The sequence below is a fragment of the Chrysochloris asiatica genome, unplaced genomic scaffold (assembly GCF_000296735.1).
Source record: "Chrysochloris asiatica unplaced genomic scaffold, ChrAsi1.0 scaffold00257, whole genome shotgun sequence".
Lineage (NCBI taxonomy): Eukaryota > Metazoa > Chordata > Mammalia > Afrosoricida > Chrysochloridae > Chrysochloris > Chrysochloris asiatica.
In genome coordinates this window covers 239,623-254,471 of record NW_006408775.1, presented here as the reverse complement: position 1 = coordinate 254,471, position 14,849 = coordinate 239,623, and the positions used below count along the sequence as shown (strand labels likewise).

The following is a 14,849-nucleotide window of genomic DNA, read 5'->3' as shown; positions in this document are numbered from 1 at the left end:
CGCTCTCTCAGGTATGTCAGAGCGTGTGGGATCCGTGTACCTTCGTTTTCTGCTAAAGTGGGCCAATCAGACTAACCAGCTGACACATTTAGAAACTCTAGGCAGAAGCATCAGTTGGTGTTTACAAAGTACCAGAGACTCCTCCCTCACTTTGTATGTCTACCTAGATAGGGGTGACCCTGCTGTTCTGAGGACATGGTGGGGTTGGGTGGAAATTCGTGTCTGTTCCCGGCCTGGCCTAGCACACAGCCTGTCTCCTGACTTGCTTCCGGGGCTGGGACCTGTGACTGCTCTTCAGTCGGGGAGCCCACTTGGAAGTCTGTGTCTGTGTATTTTGACTGCTGTCTTGGACCCTGGGCGGGTCTCCACCATCCCGTGGCTCTCTTGGTGCAGGTGCCATCCCTGGGGGCAGGTGACAGATACACATGCCTGTTGCTTTCTGGGGCTGATGAGGCTGAGCCTGAGAGAGGGACTGGTGTAGTGTCAGGGTTACTTCTGGAGGATGGGCATCTGGTGGCACACCTGTCCTTGGTATGTGTCTGTGTGTCAGCGTATGGATTCAGACTATCCTGGGAAGGATGGTGGGTCCCCAGTCACCTGGAGCGCTGAACCAGCGACAGGTGCAAATGCATCCCGGCTGCTGTGCATGGTGACCTACTGAGCTGTGAGCATCCGACAGAGTCTAGAGCAGAGGGTCCCAGGTGCAGCCAGGGTGGGGAGCCTTCCCTGTGCGCCTGCAGACCCTCAGCAGGCTGGCCAGCAGAACATCTGGATACTTCCTCTCAGTGTGCTCCCCTTCCCCATGGGACTTAGCTAGGCATCTGGAATGTTCCCTGTGAGACATGGAGAAGCTATGAAGGAACAGATGAGAGACTTGAGATTTCGTTCACGTGGAACACTCCCATGACCACAGGCAACAGGACCCCAGAACTCACTGCCCTCAAATCAGTGCTGACTCATAGGGACCCTGGATGAGGTTTCTGAGATTGTCAATCTTTACAGAAGCAGAAAGTCTCATCTTTGTCCTCAGGAGTGTGACTGGTAGGTTTGAACTGCTGACTTTGCAGTTGGCAGCCCAGTGCATATCCCATTGGGGCATAGGGCCATCGGGCACAGCCAACATAAGCCAGGTTCAAAAGAGCAGTTACATTTTGCGAGTGTTTTGTGCACGTATTACCAGAGATCACTGTTGAGAATGTGAACGGTTTCCTGTAAATGCTGAGAAACTCCACAGCTTAGAGAAAGAGATTAAAGCGTAAAAAAGGAAGAAAGCAGCCCCCAGGCTTGGCCCAGTCTGACTAGAACCCCAGGTTTACAGGTTAGAGCTGGTGTTTTCTGGGTCCCCCTCAGGAGCAGGGTGACAGCGTCCCAGGGCATGTCCAGCCTGCTTGGACTGTTGTGAGGGCAAGGTCACTCTGTAGCTAGTGACATGGGTACTTTGAGAAGATGGCAGAGGCGGAATGTGGGGCACGGAGACACTGGTGGCTCTTGTTCCGTCTCCTGGCTGAATTGCATGTACCTTTAGTTCTTCTGTTACGATACTTGTTTCTTAGATAGCCAAAGTGGCTTCACAAGGGGGAAGGAGAATCAAACTCCATGTCAGCCAAGGCCGATCCCTGGGAGGCGGAGGTCCACTTCCAACTTTCCTTACCACCACCCCAACCATCCCTCCCACTACACTACTTTACTGGGTCTGTAAGCCCCTGCAGTGACCTCACGGAACTCAGTTAGGGAAGGGACCAGAAATGGCTCAGATGCAGCGGTCCCCCTGCCATGCTCTACTCTATCAGTTCTTAATGATTCGTGGCCTCGGCCATGTGGTACCTTGGCCTCTGCTTGGACAAGTATTACAAAGCTCTGTTAGTGTTGTTGCTAAATGGCCCAAGGACAGCCCGCCGTGCAGTAGACTCTCCGCTTCACTCCCTGTGTGGGCTGGGACGCTCTTGGCTACCTCTGCCACCGCCGCCGCCACTTTACCGAGCAGGGATTTCTGGGTCCAGAGGACGCGCTGTGCTCACAACCCTTCTTTCTTACTAGTTGTGAGAATTCCTGCTTCTGCTTTGGAGACAGCTCATTTTAAACCTAGTGGAATGGCAAAATGAACCCATCTGCATGGTCTAATCCAGTCATTTGGAGGGAGTTACAAAGATGATGATGGCTAGAAGGAGAGATACTAAAGCATTGCCTTTACCACATGCCCTATCTTTCAGACCTGGATCTTGGAGGGAGCCAGTCAACCCTTACTACGTCAACTCTGGCTACGCCCTGGCCCCGGCCACCAGCGCCAATGACAGCGAGCAGCAGAGCCTGTCCAGTGACGCCGACACCCTGTCCCTCACCGACAGCAGTGTGTAAGCCCCACCCCGAGAGCAGGCGTGTCTGCACAGATGTGCCGTGGCTTCCCCAGAATGTGTGCTGAGTTTTCCGTGAGAGCTCGTTCTGTCTTCCTTTCTTCTGTCTTCCTTTCTCTCAGTCGTGTCTTTGCATTTGGTTGTCTTAACCCTGGAGCCAGCAGTGGTTTAAAGACAACATGTAACGTGACCTTCATGTTGGTCACCATCTTCTCAGTGGTCACACCTCAGACATGGGCTGCACGCTCTCCCATTGTCTGTGCTGTCACATTAGTGGTGTGACCAGCATTCCTAGCGAAGCAGGCCTGGCCTTGGTAGGGGTGGGTGGCTGATGGAGTGAGGGCGCTCGTGTGTGTGCGCACACAAGCTCATGGATCTGTGTGTGCCCTCACATGTCTGGTGGTAGCCCTGGCATTTCCCAGTAGGAAGTCAGGACACAGAGCTGGTCAGCATTGTGTTGGGCCGTTTTCTGTCCTCTCTTGTCCAGGGACGGTGTTCCCCCATACAGGACCCGTAAGCAGCACCGTCGGGAGGTGCAGGAGAGCGTCCAGGTCAACGGGCGGGTGCCTCTGCCTCACATCCCTGTAAGTAGCGGGCACATGCCTCTCAGCCTGCTCATCACTGGTACTGACCCACGGGGATGCCTGCTGTGCGGGTTGTTCTGGCCGTTAGACCAGGGGATATGTCCTTCTATGTCTCCCACTCCCACCTTGGGCATCTCCCATCATCCTGCTAGAGGTCAGGGGTCCAGGTCCAGCTTGATCTGTGTTGCAGCAGCCAGCCCGTCCCCACGTGCTGGGAGCCCTGGGCACCTTAGTGGCCATATTGGGCGTCTGTGGCACCGGGTCTTTGGCAGTAGCAGGCCCTTTGTATCTGAGGCTGACACATCAGCTTTGCATGGGAACAGCTGTCGGGTCAGCTCCTCGCAGGCTCCGTGCCCGGAGAGGCGATTCTTCGGGTGGAGGACGCATCTTTGTCAGATTTCGACAGGCACCTTGATTTCCAAACACGAAAAATGAAAATGGTTAGGTGTGCACACATGTAAGGGCTACAGTGTGGAGCTGCAATGTGGAGCAGTCTGGGTCAAGTGTGGACCAAGCTCTCTCTACTATTCTTGCAACTGTTTTGAGGTGACGTTACTTCAAAATAAAGCAACCCCAGACACAGTCTGTTGTCATGAAGTGTGCCATGGTCATACCCGTTCTGTAAGTCCTGCTTACATTTTCCAGGATTTCTCTGTCCCCAATAAGGGATTCCCACTGCTCATAACATGCAGAGAGAGGGCTGGCAGGAACCCAGTGTGCCCTGCATTGGGTGTGGGGTTCCCCATGAGGGACAGACATCCCAGTGATCAAACGCATTGCCTTGCTCCACATAGCCCACGAGACCACCACCCCAGATCTTGTGCCCCTGACTGTCCTGGGAACCCAGGGTGGATATCTGGGCAGCCTGGCACCGATCAGGGTGGGACTTGGTACACATATGTAGCTCAGGGCACCGGTGGTGGGCTTCCAGCCTGCTGGCACCCATCCAGACCACTTGACCCCAGTGACTTAATGGGCTCGCTTCCCTGGGGCTGAATGTCCTGGTCCAGGACTGTCCATACCTGTTGGTCCTATGGTGCTGACCAGGATTGAGTGGAGAGGGTTTTCATTCTGTGAGAGAATATGGGGGAAGGAAATGCAGCATGTGTTCCCCAGTGTGCTGCATGTACAGGGCAGGTGGGCGGCCTTGCTGACCAGTGCGTCCCTCTCCAGCGCACTTACCGAATACCAAAGGAGGTCCGTGTGGAGCCACACAAGTTTGCTGCAGAGCTTATTCACCGCCTGGAGGCTGTGCAGCGCACACGGGAAGCTGAGGAGCGGCTGGAGGAACGGCTGCGGCGTGTGCGCATGGAGGAGGAGGGTGAAGACATGGACACGGCCCCTGGAGCCCTGGGCACGAGCCACAAGCTGTCCCCCGCCCAGGCCTGGCACCACTTCACACCCCGGTACGCAGACTCGGGCTGTGCGGGGCCTCGGGACGCACACGAGGAGGACCCCGACAGCATTTTGGAAGAGCATGTACAGAGGGTCCTGCGTACGCCTGGCCGCCAGTCCCCTGACAGTGGGCACGCAGCCAGGCTGCCTGCAGCACTGGGCGGATCAGCTGGGCACAGCAAACATGCAACCAAGGCGGGCACAAAGCTGGACACAGCTGGCCTGCACCATCACCGTCATGTCCACCACCATGTGCATCATGGTGCGGCCAGGCCCAAGGAGCAGATTGAGGCTGAAGCCGCCCGCCGTGTCCAGAGCGGCTTCCCGTGGAACCCGGAGCTGCACGGCTATACCACCAAGAGTGCCAGTGTCGCCCCAACCGCCAGCGACAATCTGGGATACGGGTGAGCCTGAGAGGGGTGCGGGAGGCTCCGTCTCTGTCACAGTGCTGCCTGTACGCTGGAGATGTGCCATTGAATCAGTATTGACTCCCAGTGACCGAATGCACAACAGAACGATACACTGCCCTGTCCTGGGCCAGCCTGAGCCAGTCCATCTCATTGGGGGTCTTCCTCTTCTTCTCCGACCCTCCATTTTACCAAACATGTTGTCCTTCTCAAGGAATTGGTCCCTCCTGATAATTTGTCTGAAGTATGAGAGACGAAGTCTGGTCACCCTGGTTTCCGAGCACTCTGGCTGCACTTCTTTCAGAACTGATTGTTTTGAACTTCTTCTGGCAATCCATGGGGCTTACAGTCTTCTCCTCCAGCACCATAACTCAAAGGCATCAATTCTTCTACGGCCTTCCTTATTCACTGTCCCGCTCTCGCATGCATCTGAGGTTATTGAAAACACCATGGCCTGGGTCAGGCGCACCTTAGTCCTCAAGCTGACATCTCTGCCCTTCAACACTTTAAAGAGGTCTTATGCAGCAAGCTTGCCTAATGCAGTTTGATTTTCTGACTGCTGCTTCCACAAGTGGTGTTGACCTGAGCAAAATGAAGTCTTTGACAACTTCTTAGTTTTCTCCGTTTATATGGATGTTGTTTATTGGTCTAGTGGTGAGGAGTTTTGTTTTCTTTACATTGAGATGTAACCCTTTTCAAAGGCTGTGATCTTTTATAAATCCTCTTTGTTTTCAGCAAGCAAGGTTGTATCATCTGCATATTGCATGTTGTTAATGAGTCTTTCTCTAACCCTGATGCCACAGTTTTCTTCATAGAACCCAGCTTCTCGGATGATTTGCTCAGCAGACAGGTTGAATAAGTATGGTGAAATAATACAACCCTGGCGCACACCTTTCCTCATTTTAAACCAGTTGGTATGCTCGTGTTCCGTTTGAACAACTGCCGTTCGGTCTATGTACAGGCTTGTTGTGAGCGCAGTTAAGTGTCATGGCATACTCATTCTCTGCAAAGTTGTCCACAGTTTGTCATGAACCACAAGATTGAAAGCTTTTGCAGAGTCGTCAGAGCACAGGGAAACATCTTTCAGATATTGTTCCCAGCCAAGATCCATCTGACGTCAGCAGTGATAACCCTCGTTCCATGTCCTCTTTAGAATCTTGCTTGACCCCCTGGCAGTTCTCTGTCAGTGTACTTTTATTTATTTTTTTGGTCAGTGTACTTTTATAGCCATTTTTTTAATTATCTTTAGCAAAATTTTACTCGCATATGATATTGTCTGATGGTTTCCACATCTCGTGGAGGTCCTCTTTTTGGAATGGCCAAATGATGGATCTCTGCCAATCAGTTGTCTTCCAATTTCTTTGCATAGATAAGTGAGTGCCTCCAGTGCCACATCAGTTTGTTGAAAGATTGCAGTTTGTAATCCATCAATTCTCGGTGCCGTGTTCTTTGCCAGTGTTTCCAGTGCACCTGGGATTTCTTCAGTATCATTGGCTCTTGACTATATGCTACCTCTTGAAATGGTTGAACATCGACCGTCTCTTTTCGGTTCAGGGACTCTGCATATTTCTTGCATATTCTTTTGATGCTTTCTGCATCATTCAGTATTTTACCTATAGAATTCTTCACTGTTTCAAGTGTCGTCTTGAATGTTGTCTTCAGTTCCCTTAGCTTGAGAAATGCTGAGCGTGTTCTTACCCTTTTGGATTCCAACTCCAGGTCTTTGCACATTTCCTTATATTTGAGTTTGCCTTCACAAGCTGCCCTTTGAAATGTTTTGTTCATCTGTTTTACCTCCTCATTTCTTCCATCTGTTTTAGCATGTCTACACTGGAGAGCAAGTTTCAGATTCTCTTTTACCATCCGTTTTGGTCTTTTCCTTTTTTCTTGTCTTCGTAATGGCCTTTTGCTTTCTTCCTTTATGATGTTCTTGATGTCATTCCACAAGTCTTCTGATATTCGGTCTTTAGTGTTTAATGCATGGAAATCTGTTCTTCACATGATCCTCTAAATTCAGGTGGGATATGTTCAAGGTCACACTTTAGCTTGCGTGGACTCGTTTTAATTTTCTTCAGCTTCCTCCTGAACTTGCGTATGAGCAGTTGATGGTCTGTTCCACAGTCTGCCCCTGGCCTTGGTTTCTACCATCTTTTCCCAGAGATGTAGTTAATTTGATTTTTGTGCATTCCACCTGGCGAGGTCCACATGTATAATCTTCTTTTAGATCTTGATTGTGTGTTTGATCTATTTCAGACTGAAGAAATTGGTTGTTGTTGTTGTCAGGTGCCATCGAGTCGGTTCCGACTCATAGCGACCCCATGCACAGCAGAATGAAACAATGTCCGATCCTGGGCCAACCTCACTACTGCTGTCACACTTGACGCCATCAGTGATGCCACCTGGCCGATCCATCTCGTTGGGGGGGGTCTTCCTCTTCCTCTCTGACCCTCCATCTTACCCAGCATGACATCCTTCTCCAGCGACTGTTCCCTCCTGACAATATGTCCCAAGTATGAGAGACGAAGCTTAGCCATCCTGGCCTCCAAGGAGCACTCTGGCTGCACTTCTTCCAAAACAGATCTATTGGTTCTTTTGGCAGTCCATGGTACTTTCAGTATTCTCCTCCAACACCACAAGTCAAAGGCATCAATTCTTCTACGATCTTCCTTATTCACTGTCCAGCTTTCGCATCCATATGAGGTTATTGAAAATACCATGGCCTGGGTCAGGTGCACCTTAGTCCTCAAGGTGCATTGGTAGAATTCCTCAATTTCATCCTCACTGGCTTTCGTGGTTGGTGTGTAAGTTTGAATCACACTGGCAGCAGCTATCTGCTGGCCTTGGGTCAAGGGTCCAGGGCTGTTCATACTGTGTGGAACAGAGCTGGCTTCGTGTGACTCAGGGTCTCGTCTTTGCAGTGGGAAGGCAAGTGTGTCCAAAAGGACAGCCAAGAAGGCGGAGGCCGGCCGGGGTGCAGCCAGCTCAGAGGTGCCGGGCTCCCCTGAGGTGTTGGAGAAGACACAGACCATCTTACAGTGGATCATCGAGGGCGAGAAGGAGATCAGCAGGCACAGGAAGGCTGGCCACGGGTATGGAGGGGGCTGGGAGGGTGCGGGAGCCTAGACACCCTGCCCTGGACAGGTGATTGAGGGGCTGCTTCCAGAGCCCGCCGCTGGAGGCCTGCCCTGTGCCCACTCTCGGGGCCGCTGGTATCTGAGGCTCCAGTGTTATTCTTGTTCCCAGGCCTTCCGGGGTTAAGAGGCAGCCGGTCCACGAGAGCACCAGGCCTCTGTCCATCGAGCGACCCAGCCCAGTGCACCCCTGGGCCAACGCCCAGTTTCGGAACTCTGTCCAGCCCTCCCACCTCTTCATCCAAGACCCCACTATGCCTCCCAACCCCGCACCCAACCCCCTGACCCAGCTGGAAGAGGCCCGCAGGCGGCTGGAGGAGGAAGAGAAGCGGACCAGCAAACTGCCAGCCAAGCAGAGGTGGGGCTGGCGGGCAGCAGGGATGCCCAGCAGTGTGGTGGGCAGTGGTTCTTGGTGTGGGGGCTGCAGGCCCACCTGCACTAGGAGCCCAGCCCCCACTGTCTTTCCCCAGGACGAAGTCCCAGAAGAAGGCGGGCGGCATGAGCGCCCCGCCGTGTGACAGCATTGTCGTGGCCTATTACTTCTGTGGGGAGCCCATTCCCTATCGGACCCTAGTCAAGGGCCGTGGGGTCACCCTGGGCCAGTTCAAGGAGCTGTTGACCAAGAAGGGCAGCTACAGGTAGGAGCTGTGGCTTTTGGGGTCAGGCCCCAGGCACAGAGCAGGAGCCCCTCACCGCCTGCCCCTCCCCCACAGATACTACTTCAAGAAAGTGAGTGACGAGTTCGACTGTGGCGTGGTGTTTGAGGAGGTGCGTGAGGACCAGGCCGTCCTGCCAGTCTTCGAGGAGAAGATCATCGGCAAGGTGGAAAAGGTGGACTGACCACAGGTGCTGGCCCAGGACACGCTGCCCTGGCCCACCTGGGTCTGGGGCGGGGTCTTTCTGAGGGCCCAGAGGTCTCAGCACTGCAGAGGAGGGAGGCCTGTCCAGTGGCCATAGCAATACTGAGGGCCAGCTCAGCAGGGTGGCCCCGCGCCGGCCAGCCCGGCAGTCCCTCTGCTGCTAACAGGCCCTGCCTGACCCTGTAGGCCTTGCCTGGGGTGGGGCTCACCCCCTGTGGGCCCGTCACTTGTACTTGTCACCGAGTGCCTTCGACACAGCCTGCCCTTGCCTGCCACTGTGAGTCTGCAGTGGGGAAGCAGCCCCCGCGCCCCGTGTAAATATGTACATTTCTCAGGCAGGGCCGGAGGGTGACCTCCCGGCTGTTCTCACGCGCTGACTTGTACAATGGTCTTTTCAAAGGTACTTGGATAATAATGAAATAAAACATTTGTAAACCTTCGGGTGAAGGCTGAGTGTTCTGTATGCTGAAGCAGGTCTCCCACCACCCGCCTGGCCACACTTCCCGGGCAGGAAGGGTACACCTGCTCTGCGGTCACTGGGGCCTGGGGAGTGATGGCTGCCCAGCATCAGCACCCACTCTGGTTGTCCTTCCTATCCCGATACTGCGGGAGACAGGACCAGAAGCACACATGCAGCCAGAACAGAGCTCTTTATTCAGCACGCCAGCCAGACTTCAGGACCTGTTCCCTGGGAGGCTGGGCATCACACAGCCATGAAGGGTAGTAAGGGTGCCCGGGCAGCAGCTACAGCTCCTCCTTGGGCGCCTCTGTGGAATTGACCGTCTCCTGGAGGGAACACGAATGCGCTCATCAGTCCAGGGCCTGTCAGCCAACGCCCTCTAGAGGTCTGACAAGGGACTGCGGCTCTGGCTCGGAACCGCCCCGTGTAGGCACCCACCGGGAAGGGGGCTTGGGGCTCCTCTGCGGTGTCCTCCATGGGCAGCTCCCCCCCGTTGTCCAGGAACTTGGAGAAGGTCTCCAGGTCTCGGGCACTTTTGTACTCGATCACCTGAGAGGAAGGAGTATGTTTCCTAGTCCCACTCCATCCACCTCCCTGAGCCACACCCTCATCCAGGTCCCTCACCTTCTTGTCGGGCCCTGCGGGGAAGTACTTGAGAGTGGGAAAGCCGTGCACAGCAAAGGCCTCGAGCTCGTTGGCTGTGGCATCCAGCTCTGCAATGATGATGTCCGGATGGTCACTGTACTTCTCGGCCAGCGCCTCCCAGGCTGGGGCCATCTCCTTGCAGTGGGTGCACCACGGAGCATCTGGAGTGGGCGGGCAGTCGGTACTAGCCTTCAGGGGCTGCCCACCTGCTGCCCACCCTTTCCCCTGTAGCACTCACAAAACTTGACAAACACATTCTTGGTCTCGTCGAAAACCACCTGCTCAAAATTCTTGCCCACGAGGGTCTTGACAGGCCGCTGATCCCAGTCTGGCGGGACCTCCTGACTCAGGCGATATGGCTGGGGGCCGGGACAGGCATGACACTGGTGGGCACTCTGCGGGCGGGGGGTCCCTGCTTCCTGTTGGCCCCTGGCCACACCCTAAGGGTACCAGCTGACTAACCTTGATCTCTGCGTTGAGGACAGAGTGGCAGAAGGTGGACACGGTGGCTTTGGTGACCGGCGCCCCACCTGCAGGTGCGTACTTGGTGGTGGTTTCAATGTTGACAAAGCGCAGGGTGGGGGCCTCCTGGGCCTTCATGCCAAAGTACTGTAGTACGTGGTCGTTGTCTGCGTCCACGTCCACCACGACAAACAGCACCTGGCCAGCAGGTGTCAGTACTGGGTATCCCCGGGCCACCCAGCCCACCCCTTCTGGTTCCCTAGTACCTGCCCCCGGAATGGGGGAGCCGCCTCACGGAAGCCCTCTACGAGCTCCCTGTGGGAAGTCAGTGTCTGATTAATGAAGAGCAGCAGGTGGTTGAGGATCCTGGCAGCGAAGATCTTGGGAGATGTCTGTGGCGGAAGCAAGCTTTATGGGTGACTCCTGTGTGTCCTCAGCTCCCCAGAGACCCCCAGTCTCCCAACCTGACTCACGTGGCTGTTGAACTCTGTGACTAGGTGCATGCTGTGGGTGAGGAGAAATCGTGACAGATCGCCCTGGTCCAGGCCAAGCTCGTCCACGGGGAAGTCAGCCCGGCCCTCGTCAAACTGCACATCACTGGCTGGTCAGCAGGAGTCATGGTCCCAAACCCACCCAGACCCCCAATTCAGTGCCAACTGCATCCAGAGCTCCACCCAGCCCAACCTTCTTGAAGAGGACCACGGTGTCCTTGGTAATGCCAAACTTCTGAAAGAGCTGTGGCTGGTCAGTGAAGCCAAAGGTCAGGTCCAGCGCATCCTGGGCCAAGGCCAGGAAAGTGGCCACATCCTCACCCTGCAGGTCCTGTAATAGTCCGACCCTGTGAAGCAGGCTGGTGGCCCAGGTCCACTCCCAGGAATAGCCCGCATGCCCCCAACTCACCCGGAAGAAGCCGATGACAACAAGGTCGTGAGCATCTATCAGTGCTTGGGTGCCCGCCTCGTCTTCCAGCTGGCTGGCACTGGGACCCAAGCGCCGCCTCAGCCACTTGACAATGCCCTCCGCCTCCCGGGGTCCTGCCAAAAGGCTTGCTCAGCCTGGGCATGCCCCCACGCCAGTCCCCTACCCCAGCCCAGTCCCCACACCTGTATAGTCCTCTGGATGTGTCCGGTTCCCATCTCGGAAGAACTTGAGCGTGGGATACTCGGTCACTCCAAACTCCTGGGTCAGCTCCGGCTCCGCGGGCCCATCCACCTTGGCCAGCATGGCCTTCACAGTCTCTGCTGCCAGTAGTGTGGCCGCCTTGCTGTACTCAGGGGCCAGGGCTTTGCAGTGCCCACACCATGGGGCATCTGGGGGAGTAGGGCCGAGAGTGGGCCCCTCAGCCTCCCTAACCCAGCCCCTCCACACCACCTGACCACAGCCTGTGGCACCCGGGTCTCAGCTGACAAAGGACACAAGCTCTGTCCACACGCTTTCCTCAGGGACTGCCCACCTTGGCCACAGCTGAGCCTAAGCAAAAAGACCTCCCTCCAGGCACCTGGCTTGGGGGCTGGGAAGTCAGACCACCGAAACCCTCAGTGACCAGAGAAGAACTCCCCTCCACGGGGTTTCCAAGGCTGTAGATCTTGTGGAAGCAGATCATCTCCTTTCTCCCCATTCAGTTAGCAGTCCAGTGATTAACCCATTGTGCCACCAGGTCTCCTTTGGAGCCTCAGTCCAGTGACCTCTCAGACCGAGACCACTGCTTCCAGGGTAGGGCTGGCAAGTGTGGCTCCCTACTGAGGACAGCTGAGTGGACTGGTCAAGTGACAGGCCACATGTGCCGGAAGCATCTGCAGTCTACAGCTCTCTCTGGGGCCAGGGAGAGAACAGCATTGCTAGCAGAGACGTGGTGAGCTCTCATCTCCAGGTCTGCCTTACCCTGTGTGTCCCCCCCCTACCTGTCAGCCCCACCCAGCACAGGGAGACATGGAGAGGTGCGTCCCTGCCCAGAGCAGCCACTCACAGAACTCCACCAGCAGTGCCCGATGTGCCTGCAGGGCCAGGCAAAGGGTGCTGCCATTCAGCACCAAGATCCCGTCTTCCTCAGGGATCCCCTCTGGGACCTGTTCCGGGGAGTTTCCTGAGGCCTCCCTGGACCCTGTCCCCTGCCCCCGAGGCCCCGAGGCCGCGAGCAGCAATAGCAGCAGCAGAGCAGGTAGCAGCTGGCTGTCCATGGCAGTGCCAGGGCCACCGGGCGGGTGCAGATAAGGGGCCTGGGGGCCAAGCGGTAACCGCCACGTGGCACTCAGGCCAGCCCAGGGGGAGATAAGGCCACGAGGGCTGACGGCTCCCAAGGGGAGGGGGAGGTAGAAAGAGACGACACAAGGGGACTGAGGTGGGTGACATTTAATGGGGCTGTTCAGGGGGGTCCAATCACTAACTGAGGGAGCTGGGGAGTGCTGGGGGGGTCCCTGTGCAGCAACTGACCAAGGTGGGGGACCAGGACCTAGTGGGGTGGCCTGAGGGTGGCGGGGGTCAGTCCTGCCAGTCCTTGCAGATGGAAAAACTCCATTCCCAGGACAGATGGGCTGCTCGATCGTCATCTGTGAAGCAGGAAGACACCACGTAGGCGCCCCTCGCCAGCACACCCCGCGGTACCTCCTCCACGAGAGTCAGGAACTCATACTCCTGGGCGCTGGGGCCGTAACTGCCCAGCACGTAAGCAGTCTTGTCCACTGAGGGAGGGGAGGCCTGTGAGGCTGGCTGCCCCCCTGCAGCCACCCACCCCCCCACCTGCCCCCATCCCCACCCTCACCTTGCAGCCCCTTGCGATAGATGTGATGCAGGCACTTGAGACCACAGACAATCTCCCTATTGACCTGCAGAGACAGGTGGTTAGGGTCCGTAAGGGCGGGGCCTCCCTGGGCACCCACTTACAAGCACCTTTACCTTGAAGGTTATCTTTACTCTGTAATCCACACCCTCCTTCAGGACAAACACCTGGTTCTTCAGCACAGCCAGGTCCCCTGTTAGAGAGACAGCACCTAGGGTCTGTGCTGTTAGGGTGGCAGAGACCCTTCCCCACCATGAGGGTCCTGGAGCTGGGCTGAGTCTGGAGGTCTGAGCAGAGCCATGCTGACAGGGTCTCCGGCTGCAGGGCCTCTGTGAGACACCCACCTAGGGCATCAGCAATCTGAGAATTCTTACCTGAGAGATCCATGGTGATGGGCCCCGGGGCCTGCTCACACATCAGCGTCAGTTTCAACACCTGTACCTTGGGCAGGCTCAGGTCTGAGGAGGAAATAGCTGTTCACCAGATGCCCCTCTCCCGTGCCCTCCCACCCTGCCCAGCTCCTTGTGTACCTTCAACTGGTGGCAGGGGCCCCAGCAGTGCCCACTTGTACTTGGTCAGACTCTCATCCTCCATGTCCAGCTCCTGGAGTTCTCGAAGGCTCTTCTGGCCTGGAACCTGGTACCCCAGCACCAACTCATCCTGCCCTTCATCGGGTGGCAGCTGCCCACCTGCCTTGTCTGTCAGGAGAACTGAGGTTGAGGTTGGAGAGAGGGTCAGGGAGGGAGCTGGGCCAGGCACAGCGCTCAGTGACCCCTCTGGAAGAGGTCCTGGGGTTGGTTGAGTGTCTCCCTAAAGGCCTACTTGATCCAGCTGTCCACCCCGAGCCAGAAGTCAGAGGAGGAGAAACAAAGACTCCAAATGAGGATAGACCCCAGGGGTCTGCAGGTTACCACAGCAGAGTGGGGGGGCCCTCTGGGTTGTATCAGGCAGTGACTGCTGAACTCCATACCTGAAGTCCTTTCCACAGCTCTTGATACCCTTAAGACTCTGGACATAATGCCCTAGGACACCTCCTGGGTCCCCAATGGCATAGGCCACTCCACTTGATGTCCTGAGACACCTCTGGGTACCCTTTTAGCCTGCTTTGTGATTGGGGTCTCTGAGGGTCTTCCCAGTCTAGGATCTCTCCCCATACTCTCTGGGTCCCCTGAGAGGAGTCATCGGGAGCCCCTTTCCAAGACCCTATGAGGTCCCTCACATTAGAGCAGGGGTCTCAGCTCGAACCATGTTCCCTCCCATAGTGCATTAGGGCAGGGGTCTCACGCTTCCATGACTCCTCCCACAGTGTGCTGGGATAGAGGTTTTCTCCAAGCCCTTCTCACTGCATCCCCATCGTCCCACGCCCTGACCCCGTGCCAGCCCCACCCTGAGGTGAGGGGATCCCAGGTGCAGGTTCCGACTGGGAGAGAATCCCCCTGCCCTACGGGCTTTGCAAATCATCCAGCTCCTGGCTCCCTTCCCCACGGGCGTCGGTGCCCGAAGAAGCCCCCCACCTCCACCAGAGCCCAGCCGAGAGGCCTCACCCCGTGGTACCCCACGCGCCCCCAAAGTTGCAGCAGGAGGGAGGGGCCGGCCCCGCCCCGCCGGGCCCCCCCGCCCACGCCCACGTGGCGCCCCCACACCCGCCCGCCCTGCTGACCGCTCACCTGGGGCGCAAAGCGCCAGCCGAAGCAGCTCCAACAGCTGCGCCCCCAACTCACACGCATCCAGGCCCAGCATGGTGGCCCGCGGTCGGCCGGCGCGCCGTGGAGCCGAGG

General features: G+C 56.4%; 3 protein-coding genes across 4 annotated transcripts in view; 1 reads left to right on the top strand and 2 right to left on the bottom strand.

The window, feature by feature from the left end:
• Window positions 1-8,708, top strand: part of AXIN1 (axin 1) — an 18,908-nt gene extending 10,200 nt beyond the window's left edge. Inside the window, exons 2-8 of one of the 2 annotated variants that reach the window (XM_006873830.1) lie at window positions 2,211-2,351; window positions 2,839-2,935; window positions 4,109-4,734; window positions 7,656-7,826; window positions 7,981-8,258; window positions 8,296-8,506; window positions 8,582-8,708. In XM_006873830.1, coding sequence (XP_006873892.1) covers window positions 2,211-2,351; window positions 2,839-2,935; window positions 4,109-4,734; window positions 7,656-7,826; window positions 7,981-8,258; window positions 8,296-8,506; window positions 8,582-8,708 — 1,651 coding nt within the window. The remainder of the gene's footprint in view (window positions 1-2,210; window positions 2,352-2,838; window positions 2,936-4,108; window positions 4,735-7,655; window positions 7,827-7,980; window positions 8,259-8,295; window positions 8,507-8,581) is intronic. The other variant, XM_006873829.1, reaches the window with a different exon arrangement.
• A 764-nt stretch (window positions 8,709-9,472) lies between these two features.
• On the bottom strand, window positions 9,473-12,472 carry PDIA2 (protein disulfide isomerase family A, member 2). Its single transcript, XM_006873914.1, has 11 exons — window positions 12,262-12,472; window positions 11,399-11,605; window positions 11,196-11,329; window positions 10,980-11,117; window positions 10,769-10,882; window positions 10,562-10,687; window positions 10,296-10,493; window positions 10,072-10,192; window positions 9,813-9,994; window positions 9,627-9,737; window positions 9,473-9,514 (listed from the first exon to the last, which is right to left on the bottom strand). Exons 1-11 carry the CDS (start codon window positions 12,470-12,472, stop codon window positions 9,473-9,475), a joined length of 1,584 nt encoding a protein of 527 aa, XP_006873976.1.
• Window positions 12,473-12,773: 301 nt separating this feature from the next.
• Window positions 12,774-14,811, bottom strand: ARHGDIG (Rho GDP dissociation inhibitor (GDI) gamma). The gene is made up of 6 exons (XM_006873828.1): window positions 14,739-14,811; window positions 13,602-13,781; window positions 13,446-13,529; window positions 13,188-13,264; window positions 13,054-13,117; window positions 12,774-12,973 (listed from the first exon to the last, which is right to left on the bottom strand). The coding sequence occupies exons 1-6, from the start codon at window positions 14,809-14,811 to the stop codon at window positions 12,774-12,776; spliced, it is 678 nt and encodes a 225-aa protein (XP_006873890.1).
• Window positions 14,812-14,849: the final 38 nt, after the last annotated feature.